We start from the raw sequence: 24,441 nt of genomic DNA on the forward strand, positions 1-24,441 counted from the left end.
CTATGGATGAATCATCTTCCTGCTTTATTCCTGCAAACCTATACCCATGACCTCCTTAATAGAGTCCATGCATCTGGCATGCGGCCTTCCTCTCTTTCTACTTCCCTCCACCTTTCTTAGCATTATTGTTTTTTCCAATGAGTTCTGCCTTTTCAAGATGTGTCCGAAGTACGACAGCCTCAGGTTTGTCATCTTGGCTTTCAGGAAGATTTCTAGCTTGATCTGCTCTAGGACCCATTTGTTTGTCCTTTTGACTATCCACGGGATCCTCAACACTCTTCTCTAGCACCACATCTCAAATGAATTCCTATCTTCCTATCTCTTCCTATCTTCTTTCTTAACTGTCCAGCTCTTGCATCCATACATGGTAATAGGAAATACAATGGTTTGTGATTCTAGTGATTCTAACTTTTATGCTGAGTTGTATATCTTTGCATTTTAGAATCTTTTCTAGTTCTTTCATAGCTGCTCTCCCCATTCTTAATCTTCTTCTGATTTTTTGGTTGCAGACTCTGTTCCTATCAGTGTTTGATCCCAGGTATGAGAATTCTTTTACTATTTCTATTCCTCATTGTCTAGGTTAAATTTGTGTAGATTCTCCATGGTCATTATTTTGGTTTTCTTTATGTTCAACAGTAGGCCTGCCTTTGCGTTTTCTTCCTTGATCTTCCTTAGGAAATGTTCTAGGTCTGTGAGGTTTTCTGCTAGTACTATGGTGTCCTCTAGGTATCTTAGATTGTTGATATTCCTTCCTCCTCTTTTCCCTCCTTCTTCTGTGTCCAGGCCTGCTTTTATAAGTTCTGCATACAAGTTGAACAGATAGGGTGAAAGGATACAGCCTTGTCTGTCCCTTTGGCCAATTGGGAACCATTCTGCTTTTCTGTGTTCTGTTCTGACAGTAGCCTCTTGTCCTGAGTACAGATTCCTCATTAGTACTATCAGATGTTTTGGCACTCCCATGTCTTTAAGGGCGTTCCATAGCCTTTCATGATCTATGCAGTCAAAGGCTTTGCTACAGTCTATAAAGCATATGCTAATTTTCTTTTGGAATTCTCTGGTTCACTCCATTATCCATTGTATCTTTGCAATGTGGTCTCTAGTGTCTCTTCCTTTCTTGAGCTCTGCTTGGACCTCTGGGATTAAATGGGTCATGCTTGCATGTTTTAATTTCTTTTCTTTGCTTTTGCAGTATATAACCCTTGGAAAACTGTCTTCCATTCATCTTACCCTGAGGGTGCGCTCCAGCCAGGGGTCAAGTTTAGCCAGCCATAGGACAGTCTGGGTAAAATTAGTTGCTTAGAGTTCTACCAGTGGCTATGAAGGGATGCTGGACCCCAAAAGGACTGTGATGCTTGTCTGCTATAGACCATGTGCTGCACCAGTTACCAACAGGATTGAGTACTAAATGAAGGCTTGCTGATGCCTGGAATTTCAAGCAGTTCCAGATCAGAACATGGGGTGATTTAGTTTACAAAGGCATGATCAAAGAATTACATAGTTTTTAGATCTCCTTTATCGTGTGGAAGTGTAATGATAAATTTGAAGTTGCAGGTAGTCCAGCGCTTGAAAAAGTTAGTTCTGGGGGATAACAGTGGCCAGCATGCTCCAGCCAGCCTTACCACTGTCATTCTTGCAAGTAGTGTGCCATCTTGGCACTTCCTAGTGTCACACCCTCAATGTAAGTCTAAAAGTATAGGCAGCTTCGTTGGTCTATACCAACAAACCACTTCTGCTAGTCCTTAGGGCCTCCAGGAGATTGTCTTTTCTAAAGGTAATGAGTCTTAATTCTCCATTTGAAACCAAATCTTTACATCACTGCTAATAACAACAACAAAAAATCCTGGTGATGAGACTCTACTTGCCCTGGTTACACTGCAACAATAACCATAATACATTGGTCACTCAACTGGTCTTTTCTTTCTTTCTTTCTTTTATAATATTCTACATTCTTTAGGGATTGTACTGTGACATCCGACAACTTGTTCAATTTATCAAGGAGGCTCATGGGAATGTCTTTAGAAGAGTAGCTCTCAGTGCCCTTTTGGACAGTGCTGAGAAGTTGGCACCAGGGAGAAGAACAGAGGAAACTACTGAGCATGAACCCAAACCATCCGGCAGCAAAAGGTTTGTATTTGAAGTAGGAAAAGCTGAGAGATTATTAAATGAAGCCGTAAAGCAAGGCTTGCCCTAAATGCAAATGTGCCATACCAAACAACACACTCTTTACCTATCTTTGATAAGAAGATAAAGAATATTAGCACTATTTGGTCTGTGTTAAACACAGGTTATTCATCTGAAAACCTATTCTGATATGTATAATATGTCCACAAGGCAGGAATAAGGGAATCCTAGATGATGAAAAGGATCATAACAGAATTCCAAAGAAGTATTACATTGTCCATATGTTGAGATCCAATAGACAGTACTGTAGAGTATGTTTGAAACTCAGTGAATTGTATGGGGCAGAAGTAAACTTAAGCAGTGCACATAGGTTATTCATCTGAAAGACTATTCAGATATGTGTAGTATGTCCACAAGGCAAAAATGCAGGGATCCTGGAGTCTTCTTTGTAGTTTTTGTGACCCATACATTGTCTGACATCTGTGCAGGACTACACACAAAAGCTTCAAGATTTGAGTAGCCTTTGGCAGGATCCTCCCCCCCCCCCCCCAGTGACATCACACAGGCATGCCAAAGCTACTTTTCTCAGTTTCTTCTCAGTCTCCATGAGAGCAATAGCACTAGATATAATCTGGTGGCATAGTGGTTAAATGCCTGTACTGCAGCCACTCACTCACAAACCACAAGATTGTGAGTTCAATACCAGCCATGGGCATAGGGACAACTCAGCCTTGGATCCTTCTGATGTCGCTAAAATGAGTACCCAGTTTGATCTAAGATGGCCCCAAAAAGCACCAGTCTAAGCTAGACCCAAGTAAGAGTTGCACCCGTAGTGTTTAACTGCTCAGCTTACATAAGAGATTGAAGCAACAGAAACAATAAAAACATCCAGAAGTGCCTAAACAACATAACACCTTCACTTGCCCCTGTCATTCTGGTCACATAGAATCAGTGGAACATGTACTTTTTAGCATCTATGCCATAAAGACCTATGTATTGATCTTATTTTGCTGATACACCATAAACATCCAGGATGCTCAGAACAGTCTTTTGTTTCTTTGCTGCCTTCGGACACTAATCCTACTATAACACATAAAGTAGCTAAATTTTGTGCAGCAGCCATTAAAATCCAACAGGTGACTTGTACCACAGATTAGTAATTGAATTTCAACTTGGGCTTTGTCATTAGATGGGTTCTGTCCTCTAATAGATGTTTATCTGTATTTCTTAGGTACATATTTTAACTTCTTTTGTGAATTTTTGATTTTATTTTGCATGCTGCATTTTGCTGTTCTTATGCTGGTCTGTGACCATATTATCTATCTCTGTTTCTGTCTGGTACCCATATGTGTGAATCATTGAGACTACAAAGAACAGGCTGCTTATCTGCATTTTTTTTAAAGGTCAGCTATGAACTCAAGACACACAGCTGCTTCTCCTCTTTCTATTGTCTTTCCATTAAACGGAAGGAGGTTGTTTTTATTCTTTGTGATGGAACATGAGGTTTGAAATTTCCACTAAAAGTGACTCAGGTCTAGAAGGTTCTGTGTGTGGCTCTGTGCAGGTTTCAGACCTGTATATATGAATTCATAAATAGTGATAAAACATAATAACTTATTATGTAAATAACTTATTCTTAAATAAACTGGCTATTTAGAGTCTTCTCCGCATCTCAGTATCAGTTCTCTCTCACGTTAGATTTGTAACAGGGAAAGAATGCAAACATTGATCCATTTCTCTGTCTCTCTCTCTTTCTCTTTGTTATGGAAATAATGAACTGGTTATCCAAAAAGGCTTGTAGAAACAGATAGGCTACTATTCCTCTGACTGATTGTTTTGTTTGCATAGATCTGAAGTGGGAAGTGTTGTTATTGACAAAGGACAGCCTTCTTCTGCTCCTGATGAATGCCGTAGTTATATCTCAAGCCGCCCAATGCAGACTCCAGAGCAGTAAGTAAATATTTGTTGGAGTTCTAACATCTATCCAAATTTCCCAAGAAATCAGGTGATCAATACCTTGATCATAATGATGATTCTGGTCATTACCTTGGCACCTACTGGCCTTCATGGATATTGTTGTTACTGTCTGCCTTCAATTCATTTCTGACTTGAAGATTTGTTCAAGGGTTCATTCACATTCAAACCACTATGTCAGTGATGGTCAACCTTTTGCAGACTGAGTTCCCAAACTACAACCCAAACCCCACTTATTTATTGCAAAGTGCCACATCCCTCTGGCTTTCTAGTAATGAACTCTGGCAAATTCTGTGCTGGGGCGACAGCATGCATGCCCACAGAGAAGGCTCTGAGTTCCATCTCTGGTACGCATGCCATAGGTTCGCCACCACTGCACTATGTCATGCTGGTTCTCTTCACAGATATAGCCCATGAATATATCTCATAACCCTCACCTACATGAGCATAAATTGTGCTGATGCTTCATAAGGAGAAGCTCTGTTTGAGAGTTTGTCTCAGAATGCCTGATCAAGTAACCCAGTTGTAGAGTTTTACCATATAGAGATTGTTGGGTGTGGAAGGGATTGGCCCCATTCCTCCAGCCACTATTTTGCATCTGGCTTTGGTTGATGGACCATGATAAAGCTGTTAAAAACAAAGCAGGTCCCAGAAGCCTGTGCTCTTCCTGCTACATGTCATTCTAAGCAATCGGGGGGGGGGACTCATTTAATATCTTTGCTGATCCCTACCTGTGGAATAAGTGAAATATATTAGCCTGCTGCATAGAGATTGCTGTATAGTTTTCAAGATCACATATTTAATGTTTTTGGATATTCAGAATGCTAAATAAATGCTAAATATTTTATTATTACTACAATAAAAAATGTTGTCCCTCACCAGCCTATTTAAAACTGGCAAATCAAATTTAGACCTGAACAAACAAGCCATTTTTTTAATCATGTGGTTCCTTAATTGCCTAAGAGCAGGGCAAAGCTAGAAAAGTAAAGTATTCTCATATTCCCCACCCCCCAATCCTGGGAATGTTCATGTAAGCAACCATGTAATCTCTTGTCCCACAGTGATGAACAAATGCAAGGAGCAGCCCTAGGCCGCAAAGATTTCTGGCGGAAGATGTTCAAATCACAGAGTGCCGCAAGTGATACCAGCAGCCAGTCTGAACCAGATACCTCTGAATGCACAACAGCACACTCTGGGACAACAACTGAGAGGCGTTCCCGTTCTCGTTCCAGGCGGATCTCTCTCCGAAAGAAACTTAAACTTCCCTTAGGTAAAAGTATGTTGCTTTCTTGAATTATCAAACAACTTTCCATTTTTTCATGCATGTGCACACACAGATAAACATTGTGCTCAGACTGTGATAATTATACATACACACACACACAATCTGAGTAGACATATGTATATACAGAAAGCCCCTGCATTTCAAAGCCTTACTTTTTTGATGACTAGCTCTTTTGATGCTTGCAAATTCCATTAATTTGATGAAGGGTTCATTGTTTTGCCAGTTTTTCTTGTCTAAAAGGCTTGCTTGGAATTGCTCACCCAGCTGTGCCTGGTTCCAAGCCTTGCCTATGGAAACAGTGTGGTGATGTGTAATGTGTTACATATTTTTGGGGGTGGCTAAAAGCATTTGCAGGCTTAAAAAAACCCGGTCTCCACTTTTTCAAGTGATTCCACTTTCTGATAGTGGCCGAGTTCCTAACCAATCAGATAAGAGGGTACGCCCTGTAATAGTCTTCTTCTGCATTCATTACCAACCTTTTCAATTACCTGCATTGATTACCATCCTTTTTCCATCATGTTTTCCCTTTTGCATATATATATATATATATATATATATATATATATAAATGTGAGTTACAGAATTTTGGGTTCGTGTGCCATAAGGGGCCTTAAATGCAATGTGATAATCTCCATAGTTTCCTCATACTATTAAGAGATTCATATCTATTGCGAGTAGCTTCAGGGACAGAATCACATAATTATAGAGTTAGAAGGCAGTGCAACAACCATCTATTCCAATCCCCAGCCATGCAGGAATACACAACTAAAGCACTTCTGAAAGATGCCCATCCAACTTCCAAGACCACCAAAGAAGAGTCCACCATTGAAGAATTCTTACAATGAAGATGTTCTTAATGTTTCAGTGGAATTTATTTTCTTGTAATTTGAACTCATTGGTTCTTGTTCTAGTCTCTGAAGCAGCAGGGAACAAGCTGATACCGTCTATATGAAATCTTCTACAAGACACGACTTGCCTTTTCCCTTTCTTTCTTTATACAGGAAATTGGCTGAAACGCTCATCCCTTTCTGGGCTGGCAGATGGTGTAGAAGACCTTCTAGATATCAGCTCTGTGGACCGTCTCTCTTTTATCCGGCAGAGTTCCAAGGTAACAGACCAACAGGGAGATGAGGTGTGAGATTAGGCATGGGTCTTAAGTATATTAATGTTCCAGTCCTATAAAAAAAATGAAAATAACAAGTTGGGGTAAAATTCTTAGAGTCTAAAGACTTGGGGCTACACTAGGGGCAAAAGTCTGAATGGACCTCTTCCCTTCCTTCCCCTGCACCCACTTCAGAACCAATCTGAGTACCCTTTTCTCCGCAGGGACATTGGCTAGATTGTCTTCTCTACCTGACTGTCCCTGCAGAATTTTGGTCCACCACTATTTCTCCCCTCGCTTTCCCCACCATCACTGCTACCACTGCTCCCCCTTCCACCACTCTTGCCTTACCTTCAAATCCTGGGGCCTTTCCTGGCCTGAACGGTTTCCCTCCTCCTCCCTCTGTTGGAGCACCCATTGCTCGGGGACAAATGTAGTAACCACCATGTAATCCGGGCATCTCATTTAGCAGAGCTGGCAGAGAGGTCAATGGGAGTGGTGAACCCAAAAAGCAACAGGTGATAGCAGTGGCAGCAGCACTGGTAGAGGGGTCAGTGGAGGTGATGCAAACAGCAGAAGCACAAACTAAAAAAAATAAAATAAGAGTGTATCCTGAATCTGGAGCAGATAAGGCCATGTGTTATGTGGCCCTATCTCCCCAGATTCAGCAACAAGGCTGCACATCATTTGGCCTTATTGCTCCTGATTCAGGGAGAGGATGGGTTTTTAAGGGTCTTGCAGCAGCATAACCAAGGCTTTGGCCAAAAGATTGTAGTGAGGTAAGTAAGGAGCTCAGACGTATCAATAATGGCCTAAGTAGGGTAGGAAAATTGTTTGGTGCAAAAGAATAGAGTTGCTAGAAGTTGTTACTCACACCTTGTTCCCTGCCAGTGCTATCTTTAAGGTACCACCTTGTAAAGCCACAGGTCTTAAAAAGCTGAACTGGGATCAGCCTAAACAAAAGTAACCCACTTTTTTAAAGCAGTCTGACCGTACCCAATGAGAATGTGAAATGTCATCAACCAACCATCAGGAAAAGCTGCAGAAGATCACCATCAGTTAGCTCTAGTTGGCTTTCTTTGTCCATTGTTAGTCTTTATTTCCTTGGTGGCTAATTTACTTTATGAATCACAGTAAAGAACAGGTGTTGGTGTATAGGGTTGCCATAATTGTCCACTATTACCAGGGACAAAATGTAGGACAAATTCGAGACCAAACTGTAGGACAACTGCAGGACAAAACTCAGCCCAAAATGTAGGACATTTAAGGTGGAGGACTATTTTCTCAGGAAAGATGAAAACACAATTAAACAACAAACACAGAAAAACCACAGCTTGTTTGCTTTTACACAGATTTTTCTTCAGCCAACATCAGAAGGCCCTGAAAGAGGGTGCATTATAAATGGATAACTAAATCTCTTTTATGTAGGTGAAGTTTACTAGTGCAGTGAAGCTGTCAGAAGGGGGGCCAGGAAGTGGCCTGGAGAATGGGCGTGATGAAGAGGAGAATTTCTTCAAGCGTCTTGGTAAATGGCGCACCTGCCGAAGACATCCATCCAAGCTTCATCACACAGAAGAAAAAGATGGTTAGAAGTCAGGGTTCTGTTTCTTCAGTCCTTTGAATTTTTCCCTCTCCATTGCTTACATTTATTTATTCATCTATCTATCTTTTTATTTGGTTACCTTCCTCCTTTAATTTAGCCTTTATCTCTTTAAAACAGGTTTTTCATTATTTCTTCTCAGTCTCATTCTCTCGCTTGATTCACTTGTAGCCATTTCTTTCTCCGTTTCTCCCTTTGCCACTTTGATTTCAGCAGAATTAAACCCAAGAAGGAAAAGCAAATATGAACCAATAAATTAAATTTAAATATGCATTTGGATTTCCAAAAATAAAATTCACCACTTGGGATAAAATGAAATAATTTGAAAGCAGATCTCTGGTTTCAAACATACTGTGTTAATATTTAATTTCACTCTGTGGATATGATCGCCCGTTTTTATTCCCCATTCTTGATCATCTATCATTTTTTTCTGTAAAGTTCAGCACTGATGAAATGGAAAACCCTGTATAAAATGTGTTTTAATTATCTCTTTTCTTCTGTGTTTATTTGTCTTGTGTCTTCATGCCATTTCTTAGAGATGTTGTCTTGCATTCTCAACAAAATTCATAACAACATTTTAATACTTGAGATATATCTGTTCTTTCTTGAAGCAGAGGCATCTGGGAGAAAGTGTGTTTTTCATATATATATTATATATGAATTATATGTTTTCAAGTACTTCAGAGCCATCCAGTTGCAGATGTGAGCTCCCAGTTTCCAAGGAAACAACCTTGCATCTTGACATTCTCCTATTTTTGTACAGAAAAAGAAACGCAGCATCCTATCTCAATGAATTTTGTTCTCTTTGTATTTTTTCATGACACTGTACATGATCTGACATTACATATTACATTGTCAAAGATGGAAATAATGTTACTGCATCCTTTATCCATTGCTTCATCATGGAATGCATTTCTATATATAAAGGTGTAATGCACCAAATAATGTCCAGTGACTATACCTTTTGGATGATGTTTTAACATAAGTAGTTGTGCTCTTTCTGAGTTCAATGTGCCAAGTGAATATTTGACTCTTTAGTTCACCCCATTTTGTAAACAATACCCAATGCAGTTATAACCAGCTAATTGGGAAGTTCCTATAGGCCTGTTACAGACTGCCAAAATAAAGCTGCTTTGGGTCTCTTTGGAGGTGTGCTGTTTAAATGATGCATGGGTCCTAAGAGTCCAGAGGTCGCACCAAAGCCAGACTCCATTCCTAAGCACTGGAGTGCAGCTTTGGTGCAGCTTCCGGATTCTTAGGATGCATGCATCATTTAAACAGCATACCTCCAAAGAGACCCAAAGCGGCTTTATTTTGGCAGTCTGTAGCAGGCCATAATTATTTTTAATGAATTATATGAAGGCCATTATTGTTTATGGGCTTTGTGGTAACACATTGCTTTATTATTTGGACTCCTCTGTTAATTTCATGCATGATCACGGGACATGGTTTGAAAATTTGTTACCAAGCTCAAATTTTAAGTTTGAGTTTTAAGACACGCATATGAACTTCAAAATTTAATTGCTATCATTTTTACTGGAAATATGGTTATTAAAACTGAATGGGAATTTATCACTTTTTAAACCGAAGCAAATTTATTCATTTTTAATGAAAGGGTAGTTTTGTTCAAGCCTTTATATTCATTCTATGAAAATGTTTAAGACTCAGTGGATGATTTTTCTAGAAAGCAACTACCCTTTCCCTATTCTAATGGGCCCTGGTTAGAAGGTCTTATTAGTTTTCATAGACCCTTACTCAGTGACTATCTAGGAATATACCTTATATAATCTTTTACCTTTTCTTCCCTTTACTGCACCATAGTTCATATAAAGCAGCATAACACTCAAGAATTCAGCCAGTAAGGTTTAGTGAAGAGCAGTCTTTTGTCTTCAGCATATCATTTATGACAATCAACAAATAATACTGTTTAAAATGGAGAATATTTGCTCCCTCAATCTAACACTACAAGCAAATGTTTCTAACACTATTGAGTTAATAGCACATGCACAAAAATGGTTCCAGTCTTCACGACATTGTGTCCCCTCACCTGAAAATACAACGTTCAGTTTTGCATATTCCAAAACACTTTCCCTTTACAGTCTGTCAGCCATGCACACAACCAGCATTTCTCTTCATATCCATCTTTGAGATGAATTATCTTCTAGTAATTAACTGACAGAAGGTCTGGATTCTGCAGACTATGCTGGAATCAGCACAATTATTGGAGAATAAGTTCTATTTCAATCATCAGGACTCATCCCAGTGGTGTTGCTAAGATTGGTGTCACCTGGTAGGGAGGGGGACTGCCTTGCCCTCCCCTCTGGCCTGGCCACCCAGACCTCTGCGGTGTGTGTGTGTGTGTGCGCGCGCTGCAGCACTGCGCTCCAAATTACTCCCCACACACACACCTGGAAAAGTTATCAGAGTCCATGCCAGATCCTGAAAGCCTTGGCAAAGCCCACCACCATCAGAAAAGCTTTCTGGTCCTGAAGGAAACCTGAAGGCACTACCTCCCAGCAGCTGCCAGTACTAAGGAGGATGGCACTATGGTCTCCAGAGGACCTGTTTAGGGTGAAGCTGCTCACCCAGTAGCAGTGACAGTTTCCTGGTGAACCACCCTCCTGGGTGACACCCCACTATGGAGTGTCACCCAGCAGGGTCCCCACCCCCCTGGATCACACTAGTAAAGCCACTGACTCATTCCAAATAAATATTTTCAGAATCAATGTCTTCACCAACTGCCTGATCGTTTCCTATAAAACTCTTACATACACTGAATCTAGAGGCGGGATACAACATAGATTAAAACACATTTTAACACATTAAGTTAAAACGCATAAACATACGGCACATTAAAATCATGCAGCATAAAATTATAATATTCCAGTTTAAAATTCATAGCAAAAAATTGACTTGAGAAGGCATGCTGGAAGAGATAGATCTTTAATACTTTAAAAAGAAAATTAGCATGATAAACTGCCAAATCTCTCCCAGAAGGTCATTCCACAGTCTAGGGGTGGCCAATGAAAATGCCCTCTGGGTGACAGTTGCCAGTCTAGTCCTGGCCTGTTGATGTAAATGTCCCCTAGAAGACCTGAGAGTATGGGGAAGATTATATAGGAGGAGGTAATACTGTAGGTAACCTGGACCCAAACCATGGGAACAGGGATATGGAAAGCCAGTGGCAGTGATGCAACTAAGGTTAGTTATGACTGAAAATAATTGGACCTAACTTACTTGTGATTTATTCAGTTTAACGGGACTTAGTAATGACTAACTTAAGGGGACTGGCTCTTGACACTGAAACAAAGCTATGAAAACCTCCTCCAAGTTTTGAAATATACTGTTAGACTGCAGTAATTGTGTTGCTGTGTTCCTTTAAACCATATTTCCTTCTGATTAACTCACTGAAGATGCAGCCATCTCAGATAGTGCAGTCTGGTGCTTTCAAAACAATTCAGACATAGAGCTGGCCCTCAGTATCCACAGATTCTTTATCCATGGATTCAAGTTTCCATGGCTTAAAAATATGTAAATTCCCAAAACTAAATCTTGATTTTGCGATTTTATATCAGGGACACCGTTTTACAACACCACTGTATATAGTGAGACTTGAGCATCCATGGATTTTGGTATCCACAGGGGGTCCTGGACTATATCACTCAAACAGTAAGGGTCCAGATACTCAAGAACATTTGTTTTCCTGTGGCATGTCAGTAAATATTCTCTCTCATTCATTTTCTCCACTGCTAAGAAAATGGAAACATTACATCTGATGGTTCACACTGATATTGCTTTATTCAAGGATGTTCCACATGCACCCCTCTGCCCTTATGCTATGCTTAGTGGTGATAAATGGATGGGCCAGAAATTAGGAACCACATGCGCTACAATCTTCTGTGAGTTCATTCTGTGTTTAATCTCTTGCTGGAGGTTCCTCTTCCCCCTTTCTCCCACAACCCCCTTTTGTATTCTTGTTTAAGGTTGCCAGACATATGATGATCACCTGGCTTCCAACCAAGAGGGAAGCAAATCCAAGAATGTTGTGAACCTGGGTGCAATACGGCAAGGCATGAAGCGTTTTCAGTTTCTCTTAAACTGCTGCGAACCAGGAACAATCCCTGATGCTTCTATCTTGGCAGCTGCCCTTGATCTTGTAAGTCACTCCTGTCCTGAACATTGTTCCCAACTAATGATTCAGTAATGTATAAAGTGGGATATGTTAATGTATCCTGACTGTTGTGAAGGTGCAGGAGATAACAAGGAAATACGATAGAATAGTTAAGCACGATTATTAACAAACAGGAGCTTCTCCCATCTGGTCTGTAATGGAAAGAATATTTGATTTACTAGAATTATGCTGCATCTAATGAAAACAACTCTTTTATTCAGATTTCTTTAAGGCTCCATATTTCACAGCTCCACTTACCAAGCCTTTGTAAAGGTCTTTTAAATGTAAGAGTGGCATATCTGGCTTTGACGCCTATAATTCCTTGGAGAACTTGAGATGATGTTATAAATAATTAAAGCAAACCATAGCTGTGAGTCTCTGGTTATTCACTGGAGGCATGGGAGCCTTCAAAGATTTCTAGTTTATGATTTATTTATAGAATGGTGATTTGTGGATTCAAGGCCTAGAAGATCCAAGCCTAGCATAGATTTTGATCCAATCTGTGCTGTTGCTTCAGCTGCTTTATATTTCTTGCTTTCCTCTCATCTCATCTGCCACTGGAATACTCTTTGCCTGTTGTTGATTTTGTAGTGTGATTGCTGTTCAGAGCAATACTTTTGTATATTGAATCTTTTTGTGTTGCATGGCATGTATTTGAGTATTCCTGCATATGCACATATGTTTACAATTCACTAGCAATCCTATGTCAGTTCAACTCTGTATGGACACTTTTTGAGTTATTTCCTTGAGTCATTTTTTATTAGGTATCAGCTATCTTTAATTACCCTTGGGAAGGTTTAAGGATGTACAAAGTGTCCCTTTTATGCCTCTTACCCCTACAAACTACTTGCTTAGTGCAATTATAGTCTCCTATTGTAATAGAAAGCTTACTTCTGCCTACCTTTTCCAACATGTAGCAATAAGAAGAATGCTACTACTGAATGGTAAGCCAACATATGTGTAAATTCCCTTTGGGAAATGAGGTCAACTCTAGTTTAGGTAGAATTTGAATATAGGCTTGAAAGCTTACCTGTTTTGCTTGCTTTTGAACCAATATTTTTCCCTTATCACACAATCTGAATACTTTAAAATAAATTAAAGCCTTTAAAGGGGGAAATGCCTTGAATGCCCATTTTTAGAAAGAAATAATCATAACACTTCTTTGCTGAGCTTTGTTTTTAAGACCTAAAGGCCATAATTTATTAAGATGATATTATGGCCCGGTACAAACGGGCGGGAAGCGGCATGCCAGCATCCATTCTAGGCTTCGGGAGCGTGCACCAACCGCACGCTCAGGAACTCTAGTCTGTACAGATGCCACCATCATGGCGGCCTCCCATCTACACAGGGGGCCGCCATTATGACGCCAACACTGTGCAGCATCCGGACGTCACTAGCATCCTGATTGTCTCCCTGCACCAGTGCCCAAGTTTCACTGCTCCAGGTATAAGTTTATATAAGGTACATTGGCCCTCTCTGACGTTTCTACAGGTATATAGCCCTCTCTGACCTTTCCCAAAGAAAGGACTTGGTTATTGGAGGGTTGACTTGCTTCATTTAACTTATTAAGGTTGCTGATTTGCATTTATATGGCAATATGTGGCCTATACAAAAATGATAAATGTCCTGGACATCTGATGCCACTTCTAGCTACTCTGGAAATTTATTCACATCTGCTGTGGTACCTGAAAATTTTATCAGTGGTACTATTTCTCACTGTCCCTGAAATATCAATGCCATTTATTATTAGATACATGTCCTTCCTCATGTTCCCAAATATACTCTCTTATCCTTTGTACAGGACGTACACGTAGGGACTAAGACAGTCTACTCAAAGTGATGGTCCATAGACCATTACTGTTCCACAAGTCATTGGCTTCTGATCTGTGGTAAGTTTCTAGGAAAGAAACACTTATAGCCAACAGGCAGAAATATGATTCCAGTCCCTGGCACACTGGGAAAAATATTACTGCTCCCCACACCAGATAAAATAGGAAGCAATCAGTTAGAATGCTGCTTCTTCTCTCCTAGAGTTGTGTCTGACTCGAACTAGCAAATGTCGCAAATCTCACCAGCTCTTATAGAGGGCTGGACAGTTCATACAGCTACAGGGAAATATGTTTGTAAAAATATCCTGATGCATTACTTACAATTTAACTTCTTTTCTCCCCTCAAGGTTACTAGTCATTCCCACTTCACCCCCCAAAATCCTTGGGCCTGTCCTGCACTTTTATTGTAAATGTTGAGTTGACCATTGGGAAGCCTTTTAGGGTTATGTGAAGTATTGTGAAGGTAAATGAAGGTTCTTTAGTTTGTTTGTTTTATCATACTTAAAAGTTATTACATAAATAATGTAATGGAAGAAACAGCTAGGCCATTTTGTACGCCAAATTCCAAAGAAAGTGTCCATCTTGTTACAGTTTTGCAGCCATGTTTTGCTTTGTTTTCTGTCGTCAGTGAAAGTGGTAACCTGTGGTTCTTTTCAGCTATGCACCTACTGGCTGATTCATTTCTCTTCATTTGTGATGTGTTTCTCTGTGGTGTGAATTCATCCTTATCCATTCTGTCACACATCTTCATCTTTCTCTTGCTGCTTCTTCAGATTGCTCTGGGCATAAGGTAAGCTATTGCAGGGTATTTGCATAATGCTCTGACATTCAGCATGCTAACTCTCTCTGCGTATAACATTTATAAAAATGGCTTTAAATTTAGAATGGGTCAATAGAAATTTACATCATGAAATCCTCTTGTCTATGATACAACTTTAGGTTTAAGATCTTGCAGAAATTGATTATGCAACTGAGAGTTGAGAGCTTATGTTGCCAGGAAACTAACCCCTTTGGAGCAACTCAGGGACAAACTATATATTCAGTTTTAGTAATGTGCTGAGAATTGTTCTTGCGTGACAGAAGATTGGATAGGTAAAACTGCCAGTGTAGGAAATACAGATCCTAATATCAGAACAATGCATTCTAGAGCAATTTTTCTAAAACTCTCAGGTTTCCTTCTTAAGGCCTGTTACAGACTGCCAAAATAAAGCTGCTTCAGGTCTCTTTGGAGGTATGCTGTTTAAAAGATGCATGCATCCTAAGAATCCGGAAGCTGCACCAAAGCTGCGCTCCAGTGCTTAGGAATGGAGTGTGGCCTTGGTGCGACCTCCGGACTCTTAGGACCCATGCGTCATTTAACTAGCATACCTCCAAAGAGACCCGAAGCAGCTTTATTTTGGCAGTCTGGAACAGGCCGATGTTACATTGCACCACAGACAACCGCTACCTCCAAAACAACAACGGCCATGCATTGGCATGTGGATGCAAAGAATCTTACCATGGAAGGCACTGTCTGAGGTCATCTGGAAAAGCCATGGTACAGGTTTTGCCTATATCTAACCTGACAAAGAAACAGATGTGTTAGTTTGGAAAATCAGTATGCAAAGGGATATTGCAGCATCTTTTAGACTAACTGAAATATAAAGGTTGGTAGTATTAGATTTCGTAGACTTGAGCCTACTACTTCAGATGCATTTATGGACTGGAAAGCTTACACACAGACCTATATTGCACTGAGCTTGGTACCACATCTCCACACCAAAACTCCACACAGTTTCCTATGGACATTCTCACACAGAATGCCAGCCTTTTAGGCCTATCTACCATGGGTCTGTATAGAAGGAAAACTGCTTGCAGTATTGGGGTGTGAATTGTGGCTCTCTCAAGTAACTTTTCCTCCTCTGCCAATTATATTTTGAACTGATTTCTGCTGTACACTTGGTGTAATGTAAAGTGTTGTATGATATTATTTGGGGTGAGATGCAGTGAGACAGTACTATGCACTTGAAAAGCTAAGGGGCAATACAGATGGGCATCTCCATGGCGCCCATTTATGCCCCTCGTCGGCGCCACACCAACCCCTCAACATGGCACCGACACATGCCCTAAAAGGAAGCCACCTAGAGCGGCTTCTTTTTAGAAGCGCCATAATGGCGTTTGTGCGCATTGATGCCACTGCTTGTTTGGGCACACAGACGCCCACACATCATCGCCACATGCTCCATGTGGACAGGGTGCTGGCAAGATGGCACATGGACTCCGCTAGAAGGGCTGGGTGTGCATGGACACCCAGTCCTCTGGAGCCTAAAATCAGCCCCACCCCAAATTTGGCCATCTGTATTGGGTCTAAGTGAAAAGTTTTCTTCAAACTCATCCTCCATTTCTCTCTCTCTCTCTCTTCCTCTACACCTTTGCTATTCTGATTTTTACGTTCCTCTTCTTCTTTTTTACCCAATGCATTTTAATTCTACAAGTAAGATAAAATAGGTGCAAAGAAGAGTGGACTTGTCAGATCTGAAGATGCTATAAATTAAATTTGGAATCCTTGACTCCTGTACTTTACCACTGATATTTTCAGTTCACATTTGTTGTTTGGTATCAGGGAGGCAGAAAGGATGCAATGATTCAGCTGTGCAGAAATATATTCTGCATATGTTTACACATTCAAACATTTCAGATTACAATTTCTCCAATCTTAACTCACTCACTGATCTTTTTAGCTATCCATGTATTGCTGTTCTTGCTATGGATCAGTGCTCTCTAACCAAAATAAATTACTCCTGATTAACCTTTAGCAAACAAGGCATTTGAAGAATGAGTGAAGCATGTTGGTGGGGGTGGAAAGAAAAGAGAAATGCAGATCACTGACAAATTTAATTGAACAAGACGTCAGATGAGATTCCATGCTTTAGTACAGCCTTTTCCAACTGACAGTTACGGACTTGCATGGAAACAGTCCCACTGTTTCCATGCAATAATCTTATTATGGTCTCAAAGTCGGAATAATAATATTGTATTTCCACTTTCCATATATGGTCATGAAAGCTGGATAGTGAAGAAAACTAACAGGAGAAAAAACAGCTCATTTGAAATGTGGTGCTGGATATGAATTATGTGAATAACATGGACTACTAAAAAGAGAATTGAATGAGTCTTAAATCAAATCTAGCTTAAAATTTCACTAGGAGCAAAGGGGTCCAAACAGACAGGCCAAAGCAAAGCTGTTTCGGGTCACTTGGGAGATATGCTGTTTAAATGACACACACATCTTAAGAAGCCAGAAGCAGCGCCAAAGCTACGCTCTGGTGCTTAGTACCAGAGCATGGCTTTGACAAGGTTTCTGGTCTCTTAGGACGCATGCCTCCAAAGTGACATGAAGCAGCTTTATTTTGGCCTGTCTGTTCGGGCCCAAAGATGACTAAACTGACGCTGTTGTACATTGTATGTATCATGAGATGACATGACCCATTGGAAAAGATGTTAAAGCTTAGTAAAGTAGAATGCAGTAGGAAGAGGACTTACTTATTTCTTCAAAATATTTTTAAATACTGTAAATAAATTAAAAAAAATTAGCAGTGATACACTGTAACTGTTGCATTGTTGGTTGGGACAAAGCCATGGCTACAAATCTAAAATTATGGGTACATTCTTAGCATTTCCTGACCTGTCACTCTTTATTAACTGTTAACATGGTATGATCTGTGATCTCTGTCTCACTAACATTGTCTTTTAGTGGAACTGTCATGTACAATCATGCAGAAGAAGTACTTTGGCACGACCTTGTTTTAGCATTACTTTTCGTTTGTTTTGAACTCTTGATGATATTTTGATAACACATTCTAGGAAGCGCCAGTGGTGGCAAGAGCAGCCCTGTTCTTGGAGTGTGCTCGCTTTGTTCACCGCTGTAATCGTGGCAACTGGCCAGAATGGATGAAGGGGCACCATGTGAACATCACGAAAAAGGGCCTTTCTCGTGGGCGCTCTCCAATAGTGGGGAACAAACGTAACCAGAAGTTACAGTGGAATGCAGCCAAACTCTTCTATCAGTGGGGAGATGTAAGTTTCTGTTCTTAATTTCTTCTAGGGGGACAAATGTGGCTTGGAACACTGATTTAGGCTTTGCAGTTTGAAATATTTTTACTCCTCTTGTCTTTAAAGTGGTGCACAAATAAAACTTCCTCTGCATTTCACTGATCTTCATATCCATGTATAGTTTGCTATTACATTAAGTCACTGTCCAGAGCAAAGGTGTAGCTATGGAGGATGGAGGCAAAATGAAAGCATTGATCCCAAAGAAGAATTATGCCCCCATAGAGTTTCCTCTGTGTTTCCTTTCCCTTCAGTCCCCAGATTTCTAGCACTGCAGAGAGTGAGACAGTGAAAATTGTTCCCAACTAGATTGCCTCTATTTGCCATGTTCACATTCCTAGGTAACTTCCCCCCCCCCCACTTTTTTATGCCTAAACTCTATTTCTAACTACTCAATTTAGGTTACTGTGATGCTAAAAAATTGAGGACTGAAGGAAAATTTCATTTGGGTTGTAGCATTCTTATGGGGAGCAATGCCCCCATTTTGCCCTCATAGCTACACAACTAATAAATAAATTAATAATGCCAAAAAAAAATGCAGTGGCCTAGGAACTGCCAGGCAACATGGTATTTGAATAAATAAAGGAATCAGTTATGGACCCCAGCTCCACAGTTCCATGTTGGAGGGAAAGTTTGAGGATCATTATGCTTACGGTAGTTTTATATTCTCTTAATATAGTATCTTGGTATGTTGTCCATTATGTATTTGTACTGTATTTTCTAATCTAAACAGCGGTCTATCATAAGTAGAAGAGCAAGTACAAATACATTGTTGTTGATGATGACACTGTTATATATTTTATTTCCATCTAACATATTACAAAACCTGATTCTGTTCCATTTCAAATTGCAGATCCCAAGAAATATCCATTAAGCAAAATTATCAAGCATGTCCCAAACTGCTACATCTGTCAACCACCATCAATAAAATTAAAATTAGATGACATGGCCAATAAGAGTGCAGCTCTGTACATATCTACTTATAATTAAGTGTCATAATTTTCAGAGTAGCTTTCTTACAGAAACCTGCACATGAGATTGTAACTATGGCTTCTGCTATAGGCACACCTCATTCTCTCATTTTCAATGAGGAAACTGAAGTAGATTGGATTTATTAAAGAGCTATGCAAATGCTACTATAATTATTATTTTTTCCACTTTCTAACTTGAATTCTTTTTAATATAAATAGAAACATTTATTTTTATATAAATAGAAAATCCAATTTTAAAGCAAATGAATTTCAACACTTTGGACATTTCAGTCAGCTACACTTAGCCATCTACATAAAGACAACATTGGTGGTGTTCCCCATCTGAGGCCTTCAGCTCTTTGGCAAAGCTTTGAGACCCAAAGACTTTCCTGTAATATTTAGTTGTTTGTCCCTCTTTCTTCTGCTGGCAGGCAATTGGAGTCCGTCTGAATGAGCTCTGCCATAGCGAGAGTGAGAGCCCAGCTAACTTGCTGGGCCTTATTTATGATGAAGAGACCAAAAGAAGACTGAGAAAGGAGGATGAGGAAGAAGACTTTTTAGATGACAGTAAGGAGACTCCCTTTACTACAAGAACCCCCGCTTGTAAGAATCTCTGCTTTAGGAACACTTAATTCTTTCTTTCTCTCTTTCATTCTCTTTCCACCCACTTGTATTCCAAACTTCGCTTCCCTCCTTCCTCTCTATCTGCCTGTGTCTAGCTGTAATGCATTCTGTAGTGGCAGAAGCAGAAAAGAGGAACAGGAATCACAAATAAAGCAGATATGTTGTATTTTACAGCACAAACCATACCTGAGAAAGCTTTAATCCAATGGAAGTAGTCCCAAATGGAACTAGTCTGGCAGGCCCAGATGGGGACATACAGTACCTCCCCATCTGCTGCCACAGGTCATTTCCAATAAGATGAGTAGCATCTGGATGACCAGGACAATGTGGAGATGTGCAGATATGCATGAATTGGAGTTTATGGAATCTGTACATGAGGTTTATGATAGTATCTATGGTAGTACCTATAGAGAAGGACTAAAGTTCAGTTCCTCACACCTCGGTTGTTTTAAGTGTCCCAGATAGTAGGTTGGGCAAGACTTGTTTTTAAATCTGGCATCTTGGAGAGCTGGTGACAGAGTAAACTCGGAATGGGAATTATGATGCCCTCCAGACCTTATTGGAATGCAATTCCCATCTTTCCTCCACTGTTTATGTTGGTTAAGGCTGTGGGACCTGCAATCTGACATGACTGGGAGGCCTATATGATTCTCACCCTAGATGAACGATGTTCTGGCTAACTATAGAGTCCCTTCATTTTTTCAGCTCTGCTTTCAGATATGGTTCTCCCTGGTGAGACTGAAGCAACTGGTTGTAAATCAGGTTAATCTCTGTGACTTTTTATTATTGGGAGGATTTTTGTTACATTCTTTTTGTGTTCTTTACTTCAAAAACAGTTATTCTATTTTCTCTGTCGAGACCATATGTCATTACAGTGACAACAACAACAATAAATGATATCCAAAGATTATAATCCAGAAAAGACTGGAGTTTTAAAATCAGTTTTCTGACTTTAATATTTGTTACAAGCTGATCCTTAGAAGGATGTGCTATGATAAACCTGATCATTTTTATGACAAATCTGTAGAAAATGTAATAAGCAATTCCTAACAGAGAAGCTATTACTTTTAAAAGAGAGTGGAACTTTAATGCAAGTAGCTTTGAGAATGAGATTAAGCCTGTTATAATGTTATATTGTACAACAGCTCCAGTCTTTTCAGAGCTGAGCTAAAACCAAGCAAAACAGAAATTAGGTAAATTAGGTTGGTTTTAAAACTAATTGTTGGTGTGCTGATCTTTTTAAAGATATAGGTTGAAAGTATCCTAGAACACTGTGTGATGAAGTAACTAAAGTAGTATATTGATTATTAATTAGAAAGGAAGAGCAGTTTCACAGTTTTAAATCAGCATGGATGTGTAGAACATGATAGTATCTCATGCCAATATAGAGTGCAAGTTACACTAACACTCCGTACAAAACCCTTTCCCAACATCGTCTATTTGTTTGTCTGTCTGCTGCAAAGCACTGTGTGTACTGCTGTCTTCCACTAATATATGGACTTGTCTGCCTGTACAGTTGTTTTTCAGAGCATGTAATCTGCTAGAGTTTTGTGTAAATTTGTTGTATTCATCCAGCAGTTACACAGTTCTAAGGGCAGATTAGTGAAACATTATGAAAGAAAACTAGTGTAAGTATTTCAGCTATCATCCCATCTAATTCTAAATGGTTACAATGGGCAATACGCAAAGTCAGGTGCTATCAGCTTCCATAAATCAAATGCAATCTGAAATGTAAAGCAGGAGGAAATGTGAAAAGATCCTTTTCTTCTTTCACATCTTGCACACTTTATTCCAGTTGCTTGTTTATACAGAATGGAACTTTATTTATGAAGTCAAAGAGAGAGGGAAGGTCTGGCTTCTTCTGGATGAGTGAACGCACAGCTTGGAAAACCTAATACTGTTGTGAACTATAACTCCCAGAATCCCCCATCCAGCATGGCTACATGGTTGGAGGATTCTGGAAACTGCGTTCTGAAATAATAACTTCTTCGAGTTCTGATTGAACACAGAAAAACAAGAAGGGTTTTGTAAGTCAGACAGGCATGAAAAACTAGAATAAGACATCCGTTCTCAATGTTTGCTAATTGTGTCCTTCAAAAGTGCCACCACACTTTTGTGGTTTCATTCTGACAAACAGAGCAGCATGTATAGGGAACTGGCTTCTCTCTGTGAACATATGCAGTCTTTTCATGTTCTGTGAGGCTTTCTGGAGTATTCGCTGAGTAGAGACAGTTTTAGTATATTTCTTTGTATGCATGCTTAATTTCATGTGCATCAATTGCTCTTTGTAAGAAATGTAGTTTTAGGAAGAAGGCAGCAGTGGGAGGTCGGTTAGGAAGAATATAGTTCTGTGATGTCTTTGTCTTCTGAGTGTGAAAAGGGTGGGTTGGCTCAATGATTATTTCCTTTCCCACAGTCCCAGATTTTCTGTTAGAACAGTTAATGTGCTATAAGCTGCTATATTTCTGGTGTTGTGGAAAGGGTTGAATAAAGAAGTTAGTGACACTATGCAGTTACAGAAAGTAAGGAATGAAAATGGAAAAGAAAGATGGATTTGGCTACATCAATTAAACGAATCCTAATATTGGGTCTTATGCTTTCCTGTTTCCAACTGTAGTCTTCAAAATGAAAGTACTGTAGTATATTTTCAACAACTTCAAGACTTCAGTCCCACAAAACTGTTAGTACTGTACTCAAACATTGACTCATCATTGTGGTAGAATTCAATATATATATATATATATATATATATATCCATGTTAGTCTGTAAAATCAATGTATAAAGAGATCTTGTAGCACTTTGGAGACTAAGTGAAAGAAAAATGCATTCCTCAGATGCATCTCGGGAAGTAGACTGAAGTCTACGAAAGCTCATGCTACCAACTTCTTTCTTTCAGTTAGTCTCAAAAGTGCTACAAGATCTCTTTACATATTGATTCATAATGCGCTTTTTCCTGTTTCCAAAGTGGTGGTAATTTTCAGGAGCAGCACTTACTAAGGTTTGTGTTCTTTTTGAGCCTAGGTAGATAGCATAGCACTTCTCAAACTAGCAAATCTACTGAGTGACATGACATTTCCTGAAAGATACCACCCCTTGAAGCTTTCAAGCTCTCTCATTCAGAGTCTCAAACAACAGTTTTGGTTTGTTTCTTTTTGCTTTCTCTCTCGCTCTCATCCAATAAAGTAGGAAGGAAGGTTAGTTGTCATTTCCCCAGTGGCTCTTGCATTCAATATTGATTCAGAATGTATCAAGATGCCAATCATTAAGTAGCTCAGGTTTGCCAACATGTAATTAATCTGAGAAAGAATATGGTCTGCATTCATCTGCTAGTGGAAGAGGGTTGCATTTCCACATTTACCACTCAATTGTATGCACAGGGAAAAGGCTGGTAAATGTGAATGGAATTGTCTCTTGTCCCTTATGAAATGCTCGTCCTTGTTTTGTAGGTTGGGCGTCTAGATACATGTTCCAAACCAGGATGATTCAGGCCTTGCATTAGGATCATCCTTGCTGGACTTCTAGATTGAATGGCTCCATGCACCGGACACCTATACTGCAGTGCTCTGGGGACTGAGGCAGGATTTCCCTGGCAGTGAAAGACTGAAATAATGCACACACAATAATGCAACTAAGGCAATATCAACAAAAGTGTATTTGTAGTCCACAGATTATGAATTGAAAGGGAAGGTGTACATTTGGTTGTAAAGACACTGGCCTGTTACAGACTGCCAAAATAAAGCTGCTTCGGGTCTCTTTGGAGGTATGCTATTTAAATGATGCATGGGTCCTAAGAGTCCGGAGGTTGCACCAAAGCCACACTCCATTCCTAAGCACTGGAGTGCAGCTTTGGTGCAGCTTCTGGACTCTTAGGACCCATGCATCATTTAAATAGCATACCTCCAAAGAGACCCGAAGCAGCTTTATTTTGGCAGTCTGTAACAGGCCAGTGTCTTTTTGACAGGGGAAGAAAGCCAAGAACTAAAAATGTGGATGTGTAGAAAGTCTTAGTAAAAGAGAATAGAAAGGTAGATGAAGTGGATAGTGCTGTACAAAATGCTAAGGAAAAATGAACTGGGAAACTGAAGCCTGAACAAATGAAACATATAGGAGGTAGGAAACTGTGAAGAGGAGAAGTTAACAAATACAGTAGCCCCTCCAAAATTCACGGGGGATCTGAAATCCCATGTGAAAAAATGTGGGAATGGGAAACCTTCTCAAAGAATCTACCAACTGTAAAGGTTGTGTGCACAGGGCCCTTTCAGGACTTGGGCAGAAATCCTAAGGGGCCAGAGATGTGTAATATGAGAGGGAAGGTTGAATTTTATGAACTGATTTGAACTAACTGGCCCAAACCATCATGGATGAAGGATGGTGAGGCAAACTTGAAGCTAGGCTGACTCCTACAGTGAAATGTTGGAGACCACCTTGTTGTATGGTGACAGTACTATAATTTGTAACACTGTCTTCCCCTCATCCTTCTTTAGTGATGACTTTCTAGAGGCACAGCTCCAGCTAGGAAAGAGGGAGGTGAGCAAGGCAATGAGAATAATTGACCTCACTTAGGCCTGAGTGCATCACTATCCTTCCCTCCTTCTTAACAGCCTGAGCTTCGATAATAATAATAATAATAATAATAATAATAATAATAATAATAATAATAATAATAATAATAAT

At 39.8% G+C, this 24,441-nt stretch overlaps 1 protein-coding gene across 12 annotated transcripts in view; it reads left to right on the plus strand.

Annotated features, from left to right (window-relative positions):
* The window catches only part of UNC80 (unc-80 homolog, NALCN channel complex subunit), a 158,805-nt gene that overhangs the window by 43,592 nt on the left and 90,772 nt on the right, over positions 1-24,441 (plus strand). For 5 of the 12 annotated variants that reach the window (XM_042437336.1, XM_042437378.1, XM_042437344.1 and 2 more), the window contains exons 17-24: positions 1,955-2,124; positions 3,970-4,071; positions 5,157-5,371; positions 6,382-6,488; positions 7,911-8,067; positions 12,066-12,238; positions 17,926-18,138; positions 19,574-19,745. In XM_042437336.1, the coding sequence (XP_042293270.1) occupies positions 1,955-2,124; positions 3,970-4,071; positions 5,157-5,371; positions 6,382-6,488; positions 7,911-8,067; positions 12,066-12,238; positions 17,926-18,138; positions 19,574-19,745 (1,309 nt within the window). The remainder of the gene's footprint in view (positions 1-1,954; positions 2,125-3,969; positions 4,072-5,156; positions 5,372-6,381; positions 6,489-7,910; positions 8,068-12,065; positions 12,239-17,925; positions 18,139-19,573; positions 19,746-24,441) is intronic. The other 7 variants (XM_042437423.1, XM_042437431.1, XM_042437396.1 and 4 more) reach the window with 5 other exon arrangements.

Source organism: Sceloporus undulatus, chromosome 1 (genome assembly GCF_019175285.1).
Source record: "Sceloporus undulatus isolate JIND9_A2432 ecotype Alabama chromosome 1, SceUnd_v1.1, whole genome shotgun sequence".
Lineage (NCBI taxonomy): Eukaryota > Metazoa > Chordata > Lepidosauria > Squamata > Phrynosomatidae > Sceloporus > Sceloporus undulatus.